Source organism: Trifolium pratense, linkage group LG5 (genome assembly GCF_020283565.1).
Source record: "Trifolium pratense cultivar HEN17-A07 linkage group LG5, ARS_RC_1.1, whole genome shotgun sequence".
In the NCBI taxonomy this organism is placed as follows: Eukaryota; Viridiplantae; Streptophyta; class Magnoliopsida; order Fabales; family Fabaceae; genus Trifolium; species Trifolium pratense.
In genome coordinates this window covers 3,950,581-3,976,652 of record NC_060063.1, presented here as the reverse complement: position 1 = coordinate 3,976,652, position 26,072 = coordinate 3,950,581, and the positions used below count along the sequence as shown (strand labels likewise).

Sequence of the window (26,072 nt, the reverse complement as noted above, 5' to 3'; positions counted from 1 at the left end):
AAGGAAGTGGAGATTAGTGAGGATGAAGTAGAAGAAGTTGAAAAACAGAGGGAGATAAAAGAAAAAGAGAGTAAGAAGGTTGAGAAAGGTAAAGGAGTTGATGAATCGCCATATGCTAGGATGCCTTTTCCTAGGAAAAAGAAAGTTAAGAATCTTGAGCGGGAGAAGGAGTTCAAGAAGTTCATGAAGGTGTTGAACAAGCTTGAGATGGCTATACCTTTAGTGGAGGCATTGGAGCAAATGCCAAGTTATGCGAAGTTTTTGAAGGAGCTGCTCACAAAGAAAAGGAAACCATTAGATGATGAAATGGTAAGTATGACGGAGGAGTGCAGCGCCCTCATTCAACGGAAGCTACCGCAGAAAAAGAAAGATCCGGGGAGCTTTACAATTCCATGTTCCATTGGAACGCTCACTATTGAAAAAGCCTTGTGTGATTTGGGTGCTAGCATTAATCTGATGCCGTTATCAATGATGAAGAAGATACCGGGAGCGGTAGCAAAGCCGACAAAGATGAGTCTCTCTTTGGCGGATAGATCGGTTGTGCATCCGGAAGGAATTCTCCACGATGTGTTGGTTAAGGTTGCTGGGTTTGTGTTCCCCGCTGATTTTGTGGTCTTAGACATAGAAGAAACTAGGGAGTGGGAACCTTTGCTACTTGGTAGACCCTTCTTAGCAACCAGCCGTGCCCTAATCGATGTGGAGATGGGGGAACTCATGCTAAGGACCGATGATCAGCAGGTCACATTCAATGTCTTTGATAAGATGGAGTGTGATGATGGAGACCCACAATGTTTTAAAATCCAGGTTTATGATCATATTGTTAAACATGCTCTTAAATTACCTTGGAATGCACACTACTTGCCACATGGTGGCACTTCTCTTCCATAACCCTTAGGGGTATGGAACGTCAAGCATCGGGACGTTAAACAAGCGCTGGTTGGGAGGCAACCCAACGGTTTCTAATGTTTTAGTTTGTGTTGTTTTGAAGTATGTAGGTAGGTGTGCAGCAGAAGCAAGGACGGAAGCAAAACAGGGCAGAACAGAATTCTACTACGCCGGGGGCGCAGTACAATCACGCGCGGCGTGATCCTTCATCACAGAGGAAGAAGTTTTCAGAAGGCATTACGCGCGGCGTAGGGGTATATCACGCGCTGCGTGAAAACTGGAGAAATATGGAGTCTCTGACTAAGTGATTACGCGCCGCGTGATGGTGATTACGCGCGGCGTGGCCTTGAGGAAAGAAGTTCTTGACCGTTACAATTGGTACTACGCGCGGCGTAGTAGGGGTCACGCGCGGCGTGGTTACACAGGAAAGCGTGTAAAATTTGAATTTCTTCATCTTCTCAACCACTCCATCCGTCCCATCATCAATTTACACGGTTTCCCACACAAAAAACTCCATTGACAACCCATTTTCACTCTTCAAACTTCTCCAATTTCACTTCTAATCACCTTCAATCACCCAATTCATTCACATTCACATACCACCCATATTACCCTCTCTTAATTCCACTCCAAACCCCTCATTTCATCACATTTTACCACTTTCCCAAATTAACCCATTTCAATCTATCTACTATCACCATGTTGACTAGGCTAACCGGAAAGGGAAAGAAGAAGAGTGATGCTAATCCACCACAAGAGCCTCCAAAGAAACCAAGAACAAAGATGAGTGCAAGCAAGGGCCAATCTTCTAGGTCCGCTGAAGCATCTCCTCCTCGCCGGAGCAATGTGACTCAACCACAGGTCCACCCACACTTCATCAGTACAGTTCATGAAAAAAGGTACACAAAAATCCAAACCTTTACTATTAATCAAGAAAAAGGTTTTGGAGAGGATTTGTTGAAAGGTGTGGCTGAGATAGGAAATGAGGTCAAGTCTAGGAAATGGGGGAAGTTTAATAAGTTGATGATTAAAGATGAAGCTAATCCGGGTAATCAGATGTGGGTAAGGGAGTTTCTCGCAAACGCTTATTTGCCTGACCAGTCGTCGGTTCCGGAGTTCTATTCGACAGTTAGGGGAATAAGAGTGTACTATTCCGCAGCTCACATTAATACATTATTGGGTTGTCGAGTGAGAGATGCTTGTGAGTTGGTATCCGAGAAGGAACAAATTTCTAACGGTGGCCTTGCGGTAAGAGAAGAGTTAAAGGCGATTGTTTGCAGGCCTGGAGCTAGATGGTTGCCACACTCAGCTTCATCCCTTCCTACTAGGTTGAGTTTGACGAGTTTTAACCCTATTCACCGTGCTTGGGGAGAATTCTGGCTGAAGAATGTCCGAGTGGTTGGTAATAACTCTGAAATTCAGATTGATAATGTTGCTGCTGTTCGGCTATTAGTTGAGGGTCGCTATATCGATCTTGGTCTTTGGTTACAAAGGGATTTACATGAAATGGCAAATAATAATAATCCGACTTTTACTTTGGGGCATTGCAACTTAATTGCTGCCTTGTGTAGAGCAAGCAATGTCCCTATGTGTGTGCAAGAAGGTGACTTACATCCAGTCCGTCCACTAGCTTTATCATACTTTGAGAAGAGGTTTGAGAGAGGACCTATTGTGCCCCGTGGTGAGGGGAATGATGCAAGGGAGGAAGCCTTGAGGGAGGAGGAAGAGATTAATCGGTTTGAAGAAGGTAATCATCCGGATCAACAGGGGGATCCGGCAAATGAATATCATGATATACCAGCTCAAGACCCTCCTCGGTACTCTCATGATATGAATCAGCTTGCGTCTATGTTGCATCAAATGGAAATTTCTCAATATTCTGGGCTGCCTAATCTCTACTTTGATACCGCCTCTTCCATGTACACCGAGGCGATGACTTACCGGTCTACCTTCCCACCTCCTACTTTTGGGACTTTGTATCCCGTGGATACTGATTGGGAGGCCCATCAGGCGAGGGAGCTAAACTCATTTCAGGCCAGACAAGCGTATAATTCGGGTCTGAGAACTTCTGAATTGGCGGAGATCGAGAGGCGACGCCGGGTTGAGCAAGATGAGGCTGCTGCTATGGAAAGAGAGATGCTGGATGTGGATGGGCTGAATTTGAATTTGAATAGCCCGTTCACAAACTACTTCACGGGCCAACCGGACGATGCGGTTTGACATCGTTGGTGATGCTGTTCTACTGCTGCTGCTGCTACTATTCTCCTACTCTATCTCTATCTTTACTTCTTTGTCTTTTATTTGCTTGGTTTGTAATAATATTCTGATGTTGCTTGGATATTGGCTGGATATTTTACTTGTGTACTTTGAATTTGAATCTTCTTTTGTTCGATTGTGGAATGGTTTTTACCTTTAGAGTTTGTTTCAACATTTTGGCATGTTCCTTCTAGTTACTTGAGTATCAATTACTTGATTTTCTCCGTGTGTGATATGTGAAACTTGCAGTGCAATAGCTTGTTGCACTCATGTGATCAAGAGGCAAAGGAAGGGAACGCACACTTTTTGACCGGTTCTTTGATTCGACCCAACCGTGAGGTATTGAGCCAAACACTACTTTTCTTTCTATGTGTGATATCCACTCATGTATTGTCTCTCGATTTTGCTTGTCGTCTTTTTATTTGATTGGTACTTTTGTAGCACACACGAGGCATGTTCCTTGGTACCTTTGAGCCTTTCTATCCACCCTTACTTATAATTATCCTTTGCTTAACCAATTTGAGCTGAAAGAAAATGTTATTTTTTGCAAAACCTTAAGAAATTTTTGATGAAAAAAGGAATGACTTTCTTGGAGGTTAGGCACCTAATTAGTGGTTGATGCGCATTGCTCACTACTAAGTTTGGGGTTGCTCTTTGGAATTAGCAACAAATAAAGTTTGGGGTGAGGGTACTAGAGAACTTACAAAAAGTTTTGATTTGAACAATTGAGAAAATTTCAAAAAGTTGCAATGAAAAAAAAAAAAAAGAGATGAATGTGAAAGAAAAATAGAAAAGAAGTACAAAAAGAAGTGATATCCTTGAAATTCAAAGAATTGCAAAACTTTGTTTGATGATTGAAAAAGTTCTCTAGTCCACTATATTTCAAAGGGGTTTTGGTTTATGATATTTTTGACCATAGGGGGATCTAACTCCAAGTTTTTCTACTACTTATCCCAAAATGTCACCATCCACCCTAGCCAAGCCACGTTATAACCCTAAAAGACCTCTAATGTGTGTGCACAAAGTGAACCGAATGAATTCTTAGACTACTTGCAAAATTATTGTTGACTTGCATCGATGTGTTGATTTGAGCGTATTACCCAAAACTGAAGAGTGCATGTGAGTAGTGTGATGAAATCATAGAGCTTTGGTCGAAAAGTGTGAACTACTTGAAAATGTCTTGCGGGAACGGTTGTGCAATTGAGCATTGTTTGCAGGTGGATCATTGATCATCAGGTGAGTCTCACGTATGTATGATTCGAGTGAATTTAAGGAAAATGCCAAGGTCTTGACACAAAAGCTTGAGGTAAAAGTTGTTTCCTTGAGGACAAGGAAAGGTTTAAGTTTGGGGTTGTGATGACAAATCGTCACACTCTCTAATCCATGCCTATTTTAGCAACATTAGATACATTTTAGTAGGTTTTTAGCAATAAATATGAGAGAAATCTAACCATTAGCTTGATTACTTGTTTTGCAAGAAAACAGGAAAAACTGCAGGATTTGAATGATTTTCACTACGCTGGGGGCGTAGCCCATCACGCGCCGCGTGATGGAGCTCACAGAGAGCCAAGATTTTGACTCTGATCACGCGCCGCGTGATGCCTTACCACGCGCGGCGTGAAGCCTTGTTGAAGATGAAGATTGCTCTCTGACTTGATCACGCGCCGCGTGATTCTGTTACTACGCGCGGCGTAGTTGATGGATTTGCAACCACGCGCGGCGTGGTAGATCTGGCGCGCGGCGTGGTTGCCTTCTGTATATATAGTTTCTGCATAATTCTGTTTTCGGGTTGGAAAATTCTGCAACTTTTCACTACATTCTGGTTTTGGAACTTGAAGATCGTGATTCAACACTCCAGCGGAGAGCTCCAAGCACATCGAGGGCATGGATTCACAAGCCATGGCGATGAAGCGAGGAAGCGTACGAAGAACGATGAGGAGCTAAACTCCTTGGAGGTAGGATCTAGGATAGTTTAGGATGTAGTTCATTGAATGTAACCTGCAATTGTGTAAGATCATACTCTCTTTATAGTGTTCATTCAATTCAAGTCTGTTTCTAATGCTTTATAATCCTTCATTAGTGTTATAATGATTTTGAGTTAAGTCACGTGCGAGAGTATTGATTTAATGTCTGAACTGAATTGTATTGAGCACTCGAGTGTCTCCGGTCGAGAGATTGAGGCATAGAGTGTAGCGAACGATTGACGCGCGTTAACATCATTCGTTGTAGGTAGCTTCCGCCCGAGAGATCGGGGAAGTATCGACAACGAATAGAGTGGATTTTGACAAGAGATTGCGATTCACTAATTTGTCGATCTAGTTGTGAACACTTGAGTAGATCTTGTGACATTGTAGGTTGCATGCGGTTAGCTATAGACTAGATGATTCCGATGATTCTACCTCACTTTTCCATTATATCAAAGCACATTTTCTAGCAATTCATTACTCAACATACCCCCAATTTATGTGTATTTTCTGTATAATGTCTATGAACACCGTTCGACTAGTTTGATCACACAATCCCTGTGGATCGATATTTTTATTACTACGTGATTTTCGTGCACTTGCGAAATTTATCATCAGAACTCGTACGTCGAATTAACCGAAAAAATACCTGATTGAGTAAGCCCCCATCGTCTGCTATCTGCGCCATTGCTCACATTAGTCCTGAACCATGCATCATTCTCAATACCCCCAATCTTCATAATATCACGCCACCACAAAGATTGACCTTTGACATTGCTAAGATTAGAGTGCAAAAAATTATCATCCAAGCTCCCATATCTATGTATTATGATCACACAAACCTCTCCACTTCCATTTACAAAGTAAAGCTTGGTTGAAATAATTTAGATTCTTTATACCCAAACCACCTTTATCTTTTGGGAGGCAAATTGTGTCCCAACTAACCCAACAAATCTTCTTAATATCAGAACATCCTCCCCAAAGAAATCTCCTTTGGATACTAATCAATTCTTGTAACACACACACACCGGTACCTTGAAAAAAGAGAAAAAATATAATGGGAGACTAGAGAGTACCGAATTAATGAGTGTAACTCTTCCGCCAAATGATAAATTTCGACCACTCCAAGTATGAAGTCGTTTCTTCATAGCTTCCACTATAGGATTCCAAGTGACCCTTCTCCTTGGGTTAGCTCCAACTGGAATTCCTAGAAAACGAAAAGGGATCGATTCTACTTCACAGTGTAAAAAGGAGGACGCTGCGGACAAAAAATTATCATCAAGATTAATGCCATAGAGCTTACTTTTGTAAAAATTAACCTTCAGTCCCGATACTAATTCAAAACTTCTCAACACAGTTTTAAGCGACCACAAATTCTCCCACTTCCCTTCACCTACTAGAACGGTATCATCTGAAAATTGAAGAGTGTGAAACTGTAAGTCATCACGAACTTTAAAACCATGATAATTGCCATTGTCAACAGCCTTCTGCATTAAGCGAGTGAGACCTTCCGCAACTATCAAGAAAAGAAAGGGAGATAACGGATCCCCTTGTCTCAGCCCTTTACCAACAACAAAATCCGCCGAAGGACTACCATTTACAAGCACAGACATTGAGCTAGTAAAAATACAGGCTCTCATCCACTTCAGCCACCTCTGCGCAAATCCCATTCTCCGCATCATATACTCCAAAAAATTCCAGTTTACCATATCGTACGCCCTCTCAAAATCAACCTTCAATAATAAACAGTTGTCTTTTCTTCTCTTGGCAAAATCAATCAGTTCATTCACTACCAAAACTCCATCCAGAATCTGATGATTAGGAACAAAGGCCGTTTGACAATCTGAGATCAATTTACCGATAACTTTTTTTAGACGAGCCGCCAACACCTTTGAAAGGATTTTATACAAACAACCAACAAGGCAAATGGGTCTATAATCTGATAATACCTGAGGATGGTCCTTTTTTGGTACTAGTGTCAAGAAAGATGCAGTGACCGCCTTTGGAAGGGAAGCACTACTGTGAAATTCGTTCAAAAACTCCATAACATCTGTTTTTAGGATGTCCCAACAAGTCTTCAAGAAGTTAAAGTTAAACCCATCAGGACCCGGACACTTATTGCCATCACTGTTCCACACAACCTCTCTAACTTCCTCAACCGAAAAGGGAGATAATATAGAAGAATTATCTGCTTCCGACAAGGAGTCAAACGAAAGCCTATCTAGAGTAGGACGGTTACGCCATTCTTCGGTGAAGTTATTAGCAAAATAATTTTATACAAAAGACTTGATCTCATAGACCCCTTGAACCAATTTGTCACCATCTCTCAACGCCACTAGTTGGTTATTCCTCCTTCTACCCTTTAAAGTCTGATGAAAAAATTTGGTATTAGAATCCCCTTCTTTAACCCACTTTGATCTGGACTTCTATTTGAGTAAGCTATCCTTAAAATGAAGTTGCTTCCAAAACTCCTTATTTAGGCCCTCTAACATAAGGTAATCAACATCCCCATTAGTACTTGAAAGAAGGCCTTCAAACTCATTAATATCGGAGACTGTCTTCTCTATGTTTAGATCCAAATAACCAAACACCTCCTTGTTCCACTTCTTTAGAATCTCACTTAGAAGTTTTAGTTTTTCTTTTAAGACAAAAGCTTTTTTACCCCTAATATCGTAACTTTTCCATGCTGATTCCACAAAACCATTAAACTCTGGATGTTCTAACCAACCGTTTATCACCCTAAAAGATTTAGGGCCCCAATTACCAGAAATTTTTAAGGATAGCTTAAATGCAAACTTAAATGCAATTACAATCATATCCTTTGGTCTTCATTTATTTTAAAATAAAAGCAAGGACATTTAATGTCCAATTAAAAAGGTGTATCATGCTGATGCACACCTTCACAAAAGTGACCGGCAGGGACGGATTCAAAGGGGGGCAGGCAGTGGCCAAGGCCCCCCCTCCCCCTCATATATGTATATACTATATATATTATTATGTCTCAATTATCTATCTATAACATTTTAGTTTAGTATTATGAATTATACTATGGTAAAAATAAATGACTAACATAAAATATATCGGTCCTTAAATATATGAAATATTAATTGTCAAATAAAATGTATTGAAATTACAAAATATTATCAAATATGTCTATCATTAGTAATTTTTGGATAAACTGACTAACATAAAACATATTTGAGGACCAAACTAACAAAGGAAAGATAAATTTGAAAATCAAAATGACTAACAAAAATATGTTTAAGGCTCAAAATAATTGTTCTTATTTTCGGCCCCCCGTGCAATAAGTTTCTGGATCTGTCCCTGACGACCGGGGTGTGTATTAGCAAGACCCTTTTTTAAAATAAATTCTTATAGTGTTATATAATTTCGTGTAATTTTTTTTTACAAAGAAACTTTTTATAAAAGATTCGAATGAAAATTTGTTTGAATAGTTATTCTTAAAATGTTATTTTAGATATTTGATCATTTTATTGAAACATTTTTTAACACTATATATATTATTATGTCTCAATTATCTATCTATAACATTTTAGTTTAGTATTATGAATTATACTATGGTAAAAATAAATGACTAACATAAAATATATCGGTCCTTAAATATATGAAATATTAATTGTCAAATAAAATGTATTGAAATTACAAAATATTATCAAATATGTCTATCATTAGTAATTTTTGGATAAACTGACTAACATAAAACATATTTGAGGACCAAACTAACAAAGGAAAGATAAATTTGAAAATCAAAATGACTAACAAAAAATATGTTTAAGGCTCAAAATAATTGTTCTTATTTTCGGCCCCCCGTGCAATAAGTTTCTGGATCTGTCCCTGATGACCGGGGTGTGTATTAGCAAGACCCTTTTTTAAAATAAATTCTTATAGTGTTATATAATTTCGTGTAATTTTTTTTTACAAAGAAACTTTTTTATAAAAGATTCGAATGAAAATTTGTATGAATAGTTATTCTTAAAATGTTATTTTAGATATTTGATCATTTTATTGAAACATTTTTTGGAAATCAAAATTTCAAAAAATCTCTTATTTTTGAAGCTATTTCAAATAGATTTTCATAAAAATCATTTTTGAAATACAACTTTTTGAAAAAATTGTGATTTTGACTATGTTTTGATCTTCAATAATGTGTGTATATGTTATATGATGTCAAAATTAGTGTTTAAATTTAGAAAAAACAAATGTAAAAAAAACTTGTAATATTTTGAAAAACGGTTTTAAAAAATCTATTTTAAAAAATACAAAGAAAAAAATCTATTTTTTTAAATCTAAAACAGAGAGACCCTAAACTTTCAACTTAGTTATAGTTTTACACAATAGTTTAGGTATAGTCATTGTGTACATATATTCTAATTTGAATTTTTGAGTTAAAAATATCTCTTGACTAATTAAAATCTGAAAATAAACATTGATTTTTTGGTTAAAGAGTTTAATTTAAAGGGATAAGATGGAGTCATGACCTTTTTTCCACTCCAAACCACTAAACATGTTAAGACTCCCGGCCATTTTGGTTACAAAAATGAAAGCAACAACTAAACTACTAATGTTCACATAAGTCATTAATCGTGCAAGATAAGTTTAGCATCTTTCTTAAATGTCATTATCTCTAGTCAACTCCAAGTCTTTCCTGTGTGTGTTGCAATAGAAAAGTCTCATCTTTTAGTACTATATATCATAAGGTGATTATAGGAATATTGAGGATAAAACTGCATAAAGTAACACAATATATATCCATAGATTTGTCAAAAATGAAGTTGGGATTGATAATTAGTTCCTTTTTTTATTTTGTGATGATAATAGTGTTAATGCAAAATGAAGATGGATCATGTAACGGATGTTTAGAGAGTGAGAGAATAGGCCTTCTAGATATCAAACACTACTTCTTCTCACATAAAGATCTTTACAATAAATTGGGTTCATGGGTTGATGATAGAGGTAGCAATTGTTGTACTTGGGATAGAGTCACGTGCTCTAACACCTCTTCTGGACACATAACTCAACTATCCCTCCAAAAGTTACTCTCAGATCCTATGATAATGAATGTTTCTCTGTTTCGTCCATTTGAAGAATTACGCCTCCTCGATTTGTCCGATAATTATATTCAAGGCTGTACTGACGGTGAAGGTACCTCTTATTTTGTGATTTTACTTTGCTCTCATACTCATACACCTATTATATTGTTTTGTTTTGATCCTAATCAAATTGGACATTTCCGTTAAATTTCAATTATTCTGCCTACGTGTGGCATCCTTCCTACTTTCTTCTCTTCTTTAAATTAGTGTTCTAATATTTGGTATTTAAGGCATCCACAATAGAGCACTTCAACTTTGAGTACTTAAATGGGTCTCACATGATACATCACTAATTTATTATTTTTTAATAATAGTATTGGTACTCAACCCCTGCAATGGAGAACTTCTTAAAAAGTTTTAAAATGGGTCTCATCAATAATTTTACATCATTACAATAACTTATTATTTAGTTATATATTTTATCATATAAATTGATTGAACGATAAAATTATAAAATTAGTATGTACTATTTTTTTAATAATTCGAAAAATAATTAAAATTCAAAATTTAATTTAAAATAATATTGCCAAATTTTAAGAATTACATAATTAAAAAATAATTTAAAATAACGTTACATAATTTTAAAAACAATTAATTTTGTTGATAATCATGCCCAAAACATTGCCAAATATGCTCGACAAGATCATGTTGAAGTTCAAAAGCATCTTTCATTCTTTCTTTGAACTTGTCAATCAACTCCCTATGACTTCATGTGACAAACAAATCATCAACATAAAGGGACACCACAAGTATTCCACTATCAACCTTTTTAACATAAAGAGTAAATTCACTTGGACTTTTTTCAAAGCCTAAGTTCACCAAGTGTGCATCAATTCTGCTATACCATGATCTTGGTGCTTGTTTTAGCCCGTACAGAGCCTTGTTCAATTTATACACCTTCTCCTCATGTCCTTGAACAATAAATCCTCAGGTTGTTCAACAAAGATTTCTTCCTCTAAGTATCCATTCAAAAAAGCTGACTTGACGTCCATTTGATGTATAACCCAACCATTTTGTGCTGCAAGTGCGAACAATAATCTTATGGTATTTAACCTTGCCACTGGAGCGAAAGTTTCAGAAAAATCTACTCCAAAGATTTGAGCATATCCCTTAACAACCAGCCTTGCCTTATATTTGTTTACAGAACCATCAGGATTAAGCTTGGTCCTATAAACCCACTTAACTCCAATAGCTTTCTTATGATCAGGTCTGTCCACCAATTTCCAAGTCTGGTTTTTTTCAATCATCTTGAGCTCCTCCTCCATTGCATCTATCCATTTTTTATCATTTGCTGCTTCTGCATATCTAGCAGGTTCCATGATTTCAACATTACACCTTTGATAGATATCAGAAAGTGATCTTGTTCCTCTGACAGGTTCATCATCTATGGCCTCATTCTCCTCCTGAAATTCAATATTCTTGTCGTCTTTCCAATTCCAGCTATCCAACTCCAAGAATTTCACATCCCTGCTGACAATTACTTTGTCATTGTGCAGTATATAGATCCTGTAGGCCTTTGAGATTAAGCTATAGCCTACAAAGATTCCAGGTTCTACTTTCTTGTCTAGTTTGTCTCTCTTAACCTTAGGAATGTAAGAGAAACACAAACAACCAAATATGTTCAAATTAAGCAACTCAGGTTTGTAACCATACCATGCTTCAAATGATGTCTTTTTTTGCAAAGCTTTTCTTGGCAGCCTGTTCAGCAAAAAAATTGCAGTATTTGCGGCTTCCGCCCATAATTTCTTTGGCAATTCTTTTTCATGAAGCAAGCACCTAGCCATCTCCACAATTGTCCTATTCTTCCTTTCTGCAGTGCCATTTTGTTGAGGTGAATACAGTGCTGTCAACTGGTGTTCTATGCCTGCATCTTCACAAAACTTGTTAAATTGTTCACAGGTATATTCAGTTCCATTGTCAGATCTGATAACCTGCAGTTTGCACTTGCTTTGAGTTTCTATCCAAGCTTTGAACTTCCAAAAGATGTGAGCAACATCATATTTAAACTTCATAAAATAAATCCAACACATTCTTGTGTTATCATCAATGAATACAATATAATACTTACTCTCATTCAGTGATGGTGTTCTCATGGGTCCTCCGACATCTGTGTGTATTAATTGCAGCCTTTCTGTAGCCCTCCAAGCCAATTCTTTTGGAAAAGGGAGTCTTGTTTGCTTTCCATATTGGCAGACATCACATGCTAGAAGTTCTTCTTCTAATTCAATGGAATTCTTTGCAAGGTTGTTCTTTTTCAAATACATTAGAGCATTGTGATGGAAATGCCCCAACCTCTTGTGCCAAAGTGTTGTACTATTGACCTCTTTGTGCACTGCAGCTTGCTGTTTGCTCATAAAATCTAAGGCAAAGCTTTTGCCTTTCATTTGAACATTGAACACCTCTCTACCTTCTGAATCTTTAATCATGCAATTTTTGTCTTCAAACAACACCTTATAACCTTTTTCTAGTAACTGAGCAACACTCAAAAGGTTCTGATTGATTTCAGGGACATACAAAACTTCAGAAATTAGTTTCAAACCTGTGTGGCCTTCAATTGCCACTGTTCCTCTGCCTTTTACTTCAATATATGCTCCATTTCCAATCTTGACTTTAGAGAAAACAGCTTCATCAAGATCTCTAAAAAGCTCACGATCATAGGTCATGTGGTTTGTACAACCACTATCAATAAGCCAACTTTCTGTAGAACTATGTGTAGCAAAACATGATACTGCAAACAATTGCTCCTCCTGTGATAGATCCTCAGCAACCTTGACTTCTTCTTGCTGTTGTTGTGATTTGCATATCCTTTCCATGTGCCCTAACTGACCGCACCTGTGACACCTTGCATCTGGCCTCCACCAACATTTTTTTGGTAGATGATTAGTTTTTTTGCAGTGAGGACATGGTGGATATATGTTGCTATTTTGATTGTTGTTTTTATTGTGAGTAAAAACTTCAGGTTTGTTGCTGAAACTTTTCCCATTATTGTTGATCTGCAACTTGGCTTGAAATGCACCCTACAAAGATCCCTCTTGTCTCATAAGCCTTCTCTGCTCTTGTGCCTTCAAAGCATGCAAAACTTCTGCCAAAGTTATGTTGGATAGATCCTTTGTGTTCTCCAAAGTTGTTATAGTGGATTCATATTTTTCCGGCACTGTCACAAGAATTTTTTGTACAATTCTTGAGTCTGCAAATTCAGTGCCTAATAATCTCACCTTGTTAACAATGGCAAGTAGTTTGTCTGAGTACTCTTTGATTGTCTCAGATTCCTTCATCCTTTGCAATTCAAATTCTCGAATCAAATTCAGAACCTGCATGTTCCGTATCTGATCATCTCCTGCATACTCCTCCTTCAGATAGTTCCAGATTTCTCTTGCAGTTTTAAGACTCATGATTCTTGTGAAATTGTTTTTGAAACTCCAGCAAATAAACAAGATTTTGCCTTTGCCTTTCTGGTTTTTTTCTGTCTGTGTCTGTGATTTTTCAACTGGGCCATTGTAGGATTGTCTGGTAGTGGAAGAATTTCAAAATCCTCCTCTACAACTTCCCAGAGATCTAAAGCTTCTAAATAGGTCTCCATTCTTACCGCCTAAAACTCATAGTTTTCTGCATCAAATATAGGAAGCGCAGCCTGTGAAAAACTTGCTTCAGCATCCATGACAAACAGGTCCCGTAAGAAATCTGCTCTGATTGCCAATTTGTTGGTTATTAAAAGGAATGTAGATGTATAGAACAAGAGAGAACACAGAGTTTTATTTTTGTGGAAGGTTATATTTTATTGAATTGCTCATCATACATATTTAAAGAGCAATAAGAAGACCAAAGAACATAAAAAACTGCTATTCAAAACATAACAGATGCCTATGTAGTTGAACAGCTATTTGACTCTTTATTTTCTAATAATTATGAAAATTAAAACTTGATCTGGAAGCTTCACATGTAATTACAATTAACAAATACAAGCATATTGTCAAGTTTGAATGGATTAACTGCTCTAAAAACTTTGAATCTCGGTGGTAATTCACTCGATAGCTTCTCCGCTTAAGGTATGTTCAGTTTCATCATATAATTTATTATATATATATATATATATATATATATATATATATATATATATATATATATATATATATATATATATATATATATATATATATATATATATGTGATGAATATATGTTTGCTAGTAAATGAAACTTTTTAATTATAAGGTAGGAGAGAAATTGGAACAAAAAGTGAATACAATTAACACAGCTTGTTTGCACATTTAAACTACACTTATCATTCTGTCTTTGTTGAAGGATTTTCAAGATCAAAGGAATTGGAGATCTTAGACCTTTCAGGAAATCAGCTAAACTGCAGCATCATAACAAGTTTGCGTGGATTCATGGCATTAAGGAGGTTGACGCTGAGTAGTAACATCTTGAATTGTTCTCTCTCTGCATTAGGCACGCATCTTCAATTCTTAAAACATTTATAATATGTGATGTTTTTAATTTCATTTTTTTGAAAATTATATTATGTCCTTGCAACAGATTTCACCAAATTTAGTCAGCTGGAATTATTGGACTTGGCCTATAATTACCTTACTGGTTCTCTACATATTGAAGGTACTTTTACTATTACGTTGTTTCAACTATTACAAATCCAGAAACTAAATTTTTTATCACTATTTATGGCAAAATAGTTAAAAGGAAATTTTCTTTTCCGTCGAGAGATTCTAGAAATTTAAGGGATTTTAAATTCTAGGCAATTCAATTGATTCAATTGAATTCCCTTGATTTTCAAATTCCAGTGTTTGGATAAAGTGTTGAAATTCAATCAATTGTAAAATTCTTTGTTTGGGTAATGTAATTGAATTTCCTTCATATAATTTTATTTATTTTAATAAAATCGACCTAAACCCAAAAATTGGCCGAAAAACCGAAAAAATCGGCGGAAAAACCATAAATTGGCTGAAAAACCTAAAATCGACTATAAACCCTAATATCGGCCGAAAAATGGGTTTGGGTTTGTTTGGTAAAAATAAGCTATAAGCTAGCTGATAGCTGATAAACTAGCTGATAGCTGAAAAGCTAGCTTATAGCTGATAGCTGAAAAGCTAGCTTATAGCTGATAGCTGAAAAGCTAGCTAAATGAAATTAAAGTGTTTGGTAAAATTAGCTTTTGAAGTGGTTAATAAATATAAAATGACATAATTGATAGTGGGTAGTTTATTTTTTAGAGTGGATAGTTATTAAATTAAAGGGTAAAAATGGAATAAAGTGTAAAAAGCTATAAGCTATAAGCTCAAACGCTACTTAAAATAGCATCTGGAAAAAAGATATAAGCTAGTAAAAAAAGCTTGTTACCAAACACCTCTAATTTTTTTAAACAAGCTTATAAGGTCATAGAATAACCTATAAGCTAGCTTATTTGTGTTACCAAACACACCCTTTATAGTCGATTTTAGGTTTTTCGGCCGATTTTGGGTCGATTTTAGGTTTTTGGCCGAGTTTTTTGGGTTTAGGGACGATTTTCAATTCCTCGGCCGATTTTTTGGATGTTGGCCGATTTTGGGTTTTCTCTCGATTTTTTGTTTTTTGGCCGGTTTTTTGGGTTTTCGGCCGATTTTAGGGTTTATAGTCGATTTTTGGAATTTTGGCCGATTTTAGGTTTTTCTAGCCGATTTTTCGGGTTGCCGGCCGATTTTAGGGTTTATAGTCGATTTTTTGGATTTTGGCCGATTTTAGGTTTTCGGCCGATTTTTTGGGTTTTCGGTCGATTTTTGGTTTTTCAGCCGATTTTAGGGTTTATAGTCAATTTTTGGAATTTTGGCCGATTTTAGGTTTATCTGCCGATATTTTGGATTTTCGGCCAATTTTAGGGTTTATAGTCGATTTTTGGGCTTTTGGCCGATTTTAGGTTTTTTCTGCGGATTTTTTGGATTTTCGGCCAATTTAGCGTTTATCGTCGATTTTAGGTTTTACGATCAATTAGTAATTTTTAAAAGTTTATAGAGAAGAAGAAATTTCAAATTCTTTGGTTTTTTGTGTCATTTTGAAATTCTCTAAATTTAACTTGAACAAAATACTTCATAAATTTCAATCATTTTGAAAATTCTTCAAATTTCCATCCAAATAATGGAATTCACCTCAAATCATTTGAATTCCCTCAAAACATTATTTTACCTCAAAAAATTCCCCCATCCAAACACACTCTAAATTTAACTTGAACAAAATACTTCATAAATTTTCATCATTTTAAAAATTCTTCAAATTATCATCTAAATAATGGAATTCATCTCATACTTGAAAATCATATATAGATAAATACATAGAGAGAGAGAGATAGAGACCAACACCACACAAAACTCAAATGGTTCTAACACAAAATAGGTTGCACCTTCCGGTCATAACTTTCTTAATTCCTGTTGTTTAGCTAATAAGATCATATGTTAGAGACAAAGGTACCATACAAACAATAACAAAGACATCAAGCCACAAATATTCCAAAAGTAATACTTTGATGAGTGACACCATGTTGAGAATTATATCTCTGACTATGTGTATTTATATACCTTTTATGCTGCAGATGTTTAGAATTTGAGAAACTTGAAAATGTTAAGTGTAAGGCATAATAATTAATATTATATACATGAAAATGAAAAGTATATCTCTGACTATGTATATAATATTTATATACTTTTTTCTTGTATGCTACATATGTTCAGAATTTGAGAAACTTCAAAGTTTTAAGTTTAAGAAATAATCACATGAATGACTCAGTTGAATGTATTACTATTACTCCTACCTATACCAAGGACATACATAAAAAATTGGTTTGAATTGACATATTTTCTTTCATCTAGCCTCCCATGGTATGGCATGCTCTCATAATGGCTTCAAGGAATATTAGGGATTACAATTAAGATAAGGGTGTTACACATATTAAGAAATTCAAAACAGTATTAATTAAGTTTGTTTTGTAACTTGTGCATTTTATATTAAATATATAATTTTTTAATAAATAATTATTGTTTTTCAATAAAAAAATTACTACTTTTGGTTGTTTTTAACATGTACAATATTTTATAAGTTAGACAAACCCTTAAGATAAATACCTTTCTTATTGCTAATTTTCAATTTTTAAATTTTAAATAATTAACTAGCAAAAACACTTAAATAGGTTAATATATATTCACCTTGATATGTCCTTCTCCAAACCGAATTTTTTCCATACGCAAGAGTTAGGAATCGAACCCTTGACAACATGCTTAAAAATGAAGTTGTCAATGATACATACCTCAAATTGTAACCCCACAAATTATATATAAGTTTCACAAGATGGATTTAAAATGCAAACTATAAACTTGAGACATATTGATTATGACAGGACTATGCCAATTGAAGGATTTGCAAGTGCTAGATATCAAAAATAACATGTTCAGTGACCAACTTCCTGAGTGTTTAAGCAATTTAACAAACCTCAGAGCTCTTGATGTTAGTAGTAATTTGTTCAGTGGTCGTTTTCCATCTTTCACTACCAATCTCACATCCTTGGCTTACTTAGCTCTTGATGGAAATTACATGAATGGATCATTTTCATTGAACACTTTGGCTAATCACACCAATCTTGAGGCTCTACATATTTCATCACACAACATTGGAGCACACATTGAAACTGAAAATACAAAGTGGTTTCCTAAATTTCAATTGAAGTCACTCATTCTTAGAAATTGCAACCTAAACATGGACAAAGGAAGTGTCATTCCTACTTTTCTTTCATATCAATATAATTTGATACAGATGGACCTCTCTAGAAACAAACTAGTTGGCTCATTCCCAAGTTGGTTGATACGTAATCATCACATAGAATATTTGAATATATCAAACAACAATTTAAGTGGTTTTCTTCCAAGAGATATTGGTATATTCCTTCCTAATGTTACCATTTTGGACATTTCATGGAATAGCTTTGAAGGAAATATACCATCATCAATTGGTAAAATGAAAGAACTTGGGTACTTGGACTTCTCTCATAATAATTTCTCTGGTGAGTTACCTAAACAAATGGCCACAGATTGGAATAACTTACAATTCTTGTTTCTCTCTAACAACTTTCTAAGTGGGAATATTCCTAAATTTTGTAATTCAACGTATCTGATAATTTTGTTTCTCGATAATAACAACTTTAGCGGTACACTTGAAGATGTATTGGGATGCATTAATACAAGATTAGTAGTGTTATCCATATCCAATAATTCAATCTCAGGCACAATTCCTAGTTCAATTGGGATGTTTTATGATATGCAAGCCGTTCTTATGGCTGAAAATCTATTAGAAGGTGAGATCCCTATTGAGATTTCCAACATGACAAATCTTGAAATTATGGATCTTTCTCAAAACAAGTTAATTGGATCAATACCATATTTCAGTAATACAAAATCTCTAAGATTCTTGTATTTAGGAAAGAATAAACTCTCTGGATCCATACCATTTGATTCGATTGGAAGCTCGCAGCTGAAACTTCTAGACTTGACGGACAATAAATTTTCAGGTAAAATTCCAAACTGGATGGGTAATCTCTCAGAGTTACGTGTTCTTTTACTTGGAGGGAACAAATTGGAAGGAGGTATTCCAACACAATTGTGTCTTTTAAAAAATATCAACATGATGGACTTATCACGGAACATGCTCAATTCTTCTATACCATCTTGCTTACAAAATATGCCATTTGGACAATATGATGTTGATGGTTATCATCCTATTTTTGAAATCATGGTGGATGTCATGTCATTTATTCCGTATCGGTTCAATTCAAGTCTAATGTCTTTTATTCCTGATCTATGGCATGACAACTTGCTACACTTGGAAGCAGAGTTCAGAACAAAACACATCAATTACAATTACAAAGGTAAAGTTGTAGAGAACATGACTGGATTGGATTTATCATGCAACAATCTAACAGGTATCATCCCTTCTCAAATTGGAAACTTGCAAAAACTCATAGCCTTGAACCTATCTCATAATTACTTGTCAGGCCCTATTCCTATCACTTTTTCCAATCTCACTCAGATAGAGAGTCTTGATTTATCCTACAATAAATTGAGTGGTGAAATACCTTCTCAACTAACTCAATTGAACTTTTTATCAACCTTCAATCTATCATACAACAACCTTTCTGGAACACCACCTAGTACTGGACAATTTCAAGACTTTGATGAGGATAACTACAGAGGTAATCCCGGTCTTTGTGGACCACTCCTTAATCGGAAGTGTAAAGGTATTGCGTCTTCACCTTCATCACAATCCAATGGCACTGGAGAAAAGGAAACCAAAGTGGACATGACATCATTTTATTGGAGTTTCATAGCATCTTATATAACAATACTATTGGCCTTCATAACAATGTTGTGCTTCAATGCGCGTTGGCGCAAGGCCTGGTTTTACTATATCAGTAAGGTTATGCGTACATGTTTTCCAACTTTTCCTCTTTATTGGTGAATTTCCTTAGTCCCTATTGAAACTTTATGTGGAGTCTCAAATATTTGGATATTGTAATTTATCGTTGCACTGATTTTGTCATTTTGATTTTGAGACATTTGATTTGAAGTTTTTTTTTGTTCTTGTTTGTGTGATGTAATAATCTAAAGTTGTTTGAAGCTATTGTTATATGTTACATGTGTTTATTTTTTCTGTTTTAATTCATATAATATTGTCAGTCTATAATACCACCAACTATGAGAAGAATTATGTCATTTTTACTGAATATATGCATTAGCAATTGAAGCCTTTTCCATACCTTCTACTTCCTCACATTCACATGACAGCATCTACAACTGATACACCCCTTAAGAGAAATAACTAATATAAATAGAATTTATAAAAAACATAGTGTATATAATATGTAGTATTTTTTTTAATACTTCAAGGAATTATTCTGGTTGCAGTGTGCACCAGAAAAATACTTCAATTGAAATAAAATAAGCATTTTCTACTATAGATGAAATAAAATTTACATAATTATTTTCTACCCTTGTATTTTAAACATTATTTTCCAAGTGGCATTTCCAGATTCGTTACCAGGTGGAACTTTCCCACTGACTTTTATGTATTCTTCCATCCATGACTTCCACGCTTGGATCAGAGCCTCTCTGTCAGGTTCATCCACTACCCCAAACTATTGGAGCAGACAATTTCATAATGAAAATCAATCATAAGGAAATTAATATGACTAAAGATTTGGAGCATGGGGATCTTACTCAGAATAAAATATAGTGCAAGAGTATTATTTTTATAAAAAAGGCAATAATTTTCAGCAAATCATTTCACTTCCAAATACCGTTTATTTATACATGATGATTCACTTGGGCCCACATTTCTTCATCCTATGTAGCAATGACACTTAAGATTAAAGGAGTATATGGTGTTCGGCCCGTGTTGGTGACCGATGATTGACTCTTTGCAAGTGTACAAACTTCGTCAATTGAGTAATAAAATAATATCGATCAGGGATTGCGTTACTCAATCAAGGTGATTGTGTCTATAAACATAGTAAAATTAAAACACATGTTTGGGGGTTTGTTTGAGTAATTGGTTTGTACGAAAACGGTTTGGAAATCAAATGCAGTTTTTCCCCCCTTGTTTTGATTAAATCGGAATTTTACCCCCCTTGTTTTAAAACGCGGACTTTTACCCCCACTGTTTTATAATTTTTTGGATTTTGCCCCCCTAAAATTCTGCTTTCGAGTCACAACTTCAAAGCTTCGCAAACAACTCAATTTGGATCAATAATTCACCAAATGGAAATCTAAATGACCGTAATCAAGTTATATTTCCACAGAATCAAACCCCACTAAATTTGGAGTTACAAAGAGAGATTAATTACCGTTTTAGTGAAGGTATGTCCCCCAAAAATTCTGCACAAAATCTGCTTTCGAGTCACAACTTCAAAACTTCGCACAGAATTCCATTTAGATCCATAATTCATCAAACGGATATTAAAATGACCGTAATCGAGTTATCTTTCCACAGAATCAAACTCCACTAAATTTGGAGTTACAGAGAGAGATTAATTATCATTTTAGTGAAGGTCTGTCCAAATCAATTATTGTATGAAACTACTACTGGTATTTTTGTCATGTCTCTCACCCCATAGCTCATTTTTCAATAGTATTTACATGTCCGGAAAGCTAACGAAATTACCCTTGTTGTCATTTAAATTTCTTCAAATTTCGAGTTACGATGTGTTTGGTAGACGATGTTGAATTTGAAGGTCATAAGTAGATTTCTGCAAAATTAGTAATTGGACAGACCTTCACTAAAACTGTAATTAATCTCTCTTTGTAACTCCAAATTTAATGGGGTTTGATTCTGTGGAAAGTTAACTCGATTATGGTCATTTCGGTATCCGTTTGGTGAATTATTGATCCAAATTGAGTTGTGTGCGAAGCTTTGAAGTTTTGACTCGAAAGCAGATTTTTGCAGAATTTTGGGAGACATACCTTCACTAAAACAGTAATTAATCTCTCTTTGTAACTCCAAATTTAGTGGGGTTTGATTATGTGGAAAGATAACTCGATTACGGCCATTTCGATATCCGTTTGGTGAATTATTGATCCAAATTAAGTTGTGTGCGAAGCTTTGAATTTGTGACTCGAAAGCAGAATATTAGGGGGGGGGGGGGCAAAATCCAAAAAATTATAAAGCAGGGAGGTAAAAGTCCACGTTTTAAAATAGGGAGGTAAAATTCCGATTTAATCAAAACAGGGGGGTAAAACTGCATTTAAGCCTTTAATTTTTAAACACAAATTATTGCTTTAATTAAAAAACAACACACAAGTTGTTTCAAATTACTGTTCACATGCATATGCAATAATTCGGTGATTGGGCATTAGGTAGTATGCACAGATTCAAATTTGAATGCATTCGATGTAACAAAACAAATTATATATCTTGCGTTTAGTGATGATTAATTTTCATCGGAAAATATATGGGACATACAATATGAGTTCTACCCTCCTAACCGAATGTTAAAATAGACTATTTTTGTAAGTTTGATAAAATAAAGGATCAAAATTGTTCAAAAAAAAAAATAAAGGATCAAAAGTGCAATTAAAAAAATAAATTTAAAATGTGAGCTATTGGAATTTTTTTTTTAAAGTGTACGTGTTTTTTTTTTTTCGTTATTCTTATTTTCAGTGATTTGATTTTAATTACTATTCTATTAATTACTTGTAGTTATTTAATATATTAATTATGTGTAATTATATGATTAATTGTGTTTTTTTTTATTAATTGTGTATAATTATTAATGGTTAGATGAAGACTCACTTAAGAATTTCTCATTCAATGAAACTTGTGGGTTTAAACTTTCAATCATTAAATTTCTTACATTATTAAATGAAATTTTCTATAGGAGAATATTAATGTGTGCCCTAAGGGTCCATATTAAGGAAGCAAATTATGAAAATTATTTTTAGAAACTGGTAAGTTAAGATGAACCATATTAATTTATGTGAAACAAACTTAAACGACACTCATTTCGCAACAATATATAAGCAAAATTCACATTTCTAAATAAGGAGAGTTACTTATTTTGCAACTAATAAAGCATGGACAACCGACAAGACACACTTCTTTTTGTTTAAGTAGGGATGACAATTTGACCCATACCCAGAGGGTACCCGCAAAAATTACCCACAACGGGTAGGGTAAAAACCCGCATTTTGGGTACGGGCACGGGTATGGGTAATTACCCGCAAAAATGAATGAGTATGGGTGCGTGTACAGGTACCTTAGTACCCACCCCGCCCCATACCCGCATAATATATATTTATTTATTTTATTTATATTATTATATTATAATATATGTAAATCAATTTAAAACAATACAACTCTACTAAACTATTACATATTTTTAATAATAATGTGAATATTTAACATAAATATGAACTTTAACATAAGGTTAGTAATAATTTTGTTTATAATTTTCATTAGTCAATATTAAAATCTTTGAAATTTTTTAAATTCTATTAAAATTATATGATATTTTTATAATTGATCAATTTATTTTTAGTAAAAATGCGGGTAACGGGTACGGGTATGAGTACCTAGGTACCCATAAGGTATGGGGACTGGGGCAAAAGTTGTTACCCACGCGGGTATGGGAATGGGTACGGGTATTTTTTTCAATCTGCGGGTATGGGAATGGGTACCATAGTACCCTACCCATTGTCATCCCTATGTTTAAGTGACACTCACAACATGAAACATGAGTATATTAGTACATTAGTTTTCTGTAAGTGGGAACTTTTTAATTAATAAAATAGTATTTATATGTTGGTGCTTGATTGCAATAATTTTGTGGTAAAATGCTCCACTTTCTTACATTATTAAATAAAATTTTCTACGGGAGAATATTAACGTGTGCCCTAAGGTTCCATATTAAGGAAGCAAATTATGAAAATTATTTTTTGAAACTGGTAAGTTAAGATGAACCATATTAATTTATGTGAAACAAACTTAAACGGCACTCATTTCGCAACAATATATAAGCAAAATTCATATTTCTAGATAAGGAGCGTTACTTATTTTGCAACTAATAAAACATGAAACATGAGTATATTAGTACATTAGTTTTCTGTAAGTGGGAACTTTTTAATTAATAAAATAGTATTTATATGTTGGTGCTTGATTGCAATAATTTTGTGGTAAAATGCTCCACTTTCTTTTTTATAAGCTAAAATGCTTGACTTATAAATGACCACAAGTAGAGTATAGTTGAGGAATCAAAACCAATGGGATCCCATAGTGAAGACAATGTTGAAAAGCTGCTTCAAGCCCAAACCCATGTATTCAATCACATTTTCAGTTTCATAAATTCAATGTCCCTTAAATGTGCAATTGAATTGTCCATACCAGATATCATACAAAACTATGGTGAACCCATCCCACTCTCACAACTCATTGCTAAATTACCAATCAACCCTTCTAAAACCGGCGACATTTATCGTTTAATGAGAGTTTTAACACATTCCGGTTTCTTCAATGTCACAAAAAATGATGTAGAAGTAATGTATGAGCTTAATGATGCATCTAGATTATTACTTAAGGACCATCCCTATAGTATGACATCTATGTTACATGTTATACTTGGTCCAATTATGAGTAAACCATGGTGTCAACTTTCTAATTGGTACAAAAATGATGACCCTTCACCTTTTCATACTGAAAATAATGGGATTGCTTTATGGGATTTTGCTGGCCATGACCCTAAATTCAATCATTTGTTTAATGAAGCTATGGCTTGTGAAACTAGAATGGCTTCTAGTGTTATGATGGGAAAGTTTAAAGGGGTGTTTGAGGGATTGGAATCATTGGTTGATGTTGGTGGAGGCATAGGAACAATTACTAAGGTTATTGCTAAGTCATTCCCAAACATTGCATGCATTGTGTTTGATCTCCCACATGTTGTTGATGGCTTGGAAGCAAGTGAAAACTTGAAATATGTTGGAGGTGACATGTTTGAGGCTATTCCTCCTACTCAATCAATTTTACTCAAGGTAAAATGTTAATGCCTGTCACTTTTTTTTTTTCTCAAAATGATAAATGTTATTAATATTTTGATGAGAATGAGAATCGAACTCTCGACATAAGAAGTAAACTCTTGTCATCCTTAACACTTGATCCACTCTTCCACCCAACTGTCACATTGATCATCATAGTTGTCACTACTAATGAAATACTCCCTCTGTCCCAAAATATAAACAACAATGTGTGAAACAAACTTGATATATTTCGTTTAAAATTTGACTAAAGAGATTCACTTTTATTGACTAAATTTTGTTTATATGTTGGGATATATATATATATATATATATATATATATATATATATATATATATATATATATATATATATATATATATATATATATATATATGACCTTCTTATGTTTTTTTTCCTTGTCTCACTTTGGGGATCTTCTTCCAAATTTTGAACTGTATATTATTTTGAAGACTAAAGTTGTCTAATTGTGAAACTTAATGACTAGAAGTGCAATTTTTTATTTTTTATTTTTTGTCATGTACTTTAGTGGCTAGAAATTCTACTTTTAAGGTAAATAAGTGGGACGAACAGAGTTCGAACTCCGAGTCCGACCCCCTAAATATATAATGCAATTTCTCTGCCAACTAATTTAAGCTCACGGGACGACTAAAAGTGCAATTTAACCAATTTAATACTGTTATTTTTTTGACATTATTTCCATAATTTAATCACATTTGTAAATTTTAAATCAATGATTAACTAAAGTTACTGCTTAATTATTTATATGGTATTACATGTAGGGTGTATTACATGATTGGAATGATGAGGAATGTTTAAATATTCTAAAGAAATGCAAGGAAGCAATAGAGAGCAAAGGAAAAGAAGGGAAAGTGATAATCATAGATGCAGTGGTGGGGAATGAGAAGGAAGACAAAGAATCATTTGCAGCACAATTGTTCTATGATTTGGAGATGATGGTTTTAGTCAATGGAAAAGAGAGAAATGAGAAAGAATGGTCTAAGCTGTTTTTCTCCGCTGGTTTTAGTAACTACAAGATAACTCATGGTCTTGGTTTTAAGTCTCTCATTGAAGTTTTTCCTTAGTAGTTAGTTGTAATTGAAGTAGTCCCCATTATAAGGACCTATAATCCTTTGTTTTGTTGGTGTGTCTGAACTTCTTGTGTGTAATTGTGAGGTGCAAATTCTCTCCCTTGTAAAGCTGTTTGCACTTGTTGTGTATTGTTTACGTTATTGTTTTTTATTTTTTTTTGGTTTATAATTACATTGTGAAATGTGAAATTAATTTTTTTTTTCTTTGAACAAAAA

At 34.6% G+C, this 26,072-nt stretch overlaps 2 protein-coding genes across 3 annotated transcripts; both read left to right on the top strand.

Moving 5' to 3' along the window:
* The first annotated feature begins 9,623 nt into the window (after nucleotides 1-9,623).
* LOC123887360 (receptor-like protein 9a) lies at nucleotides 9,624-19,871 on the top strand. 2 transcript variants are annotated; one of them, XM_045936671.1, is made up of 4 exons: nucleotides 9,624-10,268; nucleotides 14,518-14,664; nucleotides 14,752-14,826; nucleotides 17,591-19,871. In XM_045936671.1, exons 1-4 carry the CDS (start codon nucleotides 9,893-9,895, stop codon nucleotides 19,699-19,701), a joined length of 2,709 nt encoding a protein of 902 aa, XP_045792627.1. In that variant the 5' UTR covers nucleotides 9,624-9,892; the 3' UTR covers nucleotides 19,702-19,871. The 2 variants fall into 2 exon arrangements, with proteins under 2 accessions (XP_045792627.1, XP_045792628.1); XM_045936672.1 differs by lacking the exon at nucleotides 9,624-10,268 and adding an exon at nucleotides 14,185-14,262.
* A 4,029-nt stretch (nucleotides 19,872-23,900) lies between these two features.
* Nucleotides 23,901-26,072, top strand: LOC123887359 (probable O-methyltransferase 3). The gene is made up of 2 exons (XM_045936670.1): nucleotides 23,901-24,761; nucleotides 25,548-26,072. The coding sequence occupies exons 1-2, from the start codon at nucleotides 23,997-23,999 to the stop codon at nucleotides 25,848-25,850; spliced, it is 1,068 nt and encodes a 355-aa protein (XP_045792626.1). The 5' UTR covers nucleotides 23,901-23,996; the 3' UTR covers nucleotides 25,851-26,072.

Bases quoted from the DNA above. Each gene is read 5' to 3' on its own strand.
- LOC123887360 (XM_045936671.1), top strand. From the start codon at position 9,893: ATGAAGTTGGGATTGATAATTAGTTCCTTTTTTTATTTTGTGATGATA. The intron at 10,269-14,517 runs GTACCTCTTATT...TCTTTGTTGAAG, and splicing joins AGGCTGTACTGACGGTGAAG to GATTTTCAAGATCAAAGGAA. The intron at 14,665-14,751 runs GCACGCATCTTC...TCCTTGCAACAG, and splicing joins TTGTTCTCTCTCTGCATTAG to ATTTCACCAAATTTAGTCAG.
- LOC123887359 (XM_045936670.1), top strand. From the start codon at position 23,997: ATGGGATCCCATAGTGAAGACAATGTTGAAAAGCTGCTTCAAGCCCAA. The intron at 24,762-25,547 runs GTAAAATGTTAA...TATTACATGTAG, and splicing joins CTCAATCAATTTTACTCAAG to GGTGTATTACATGATTGGAA.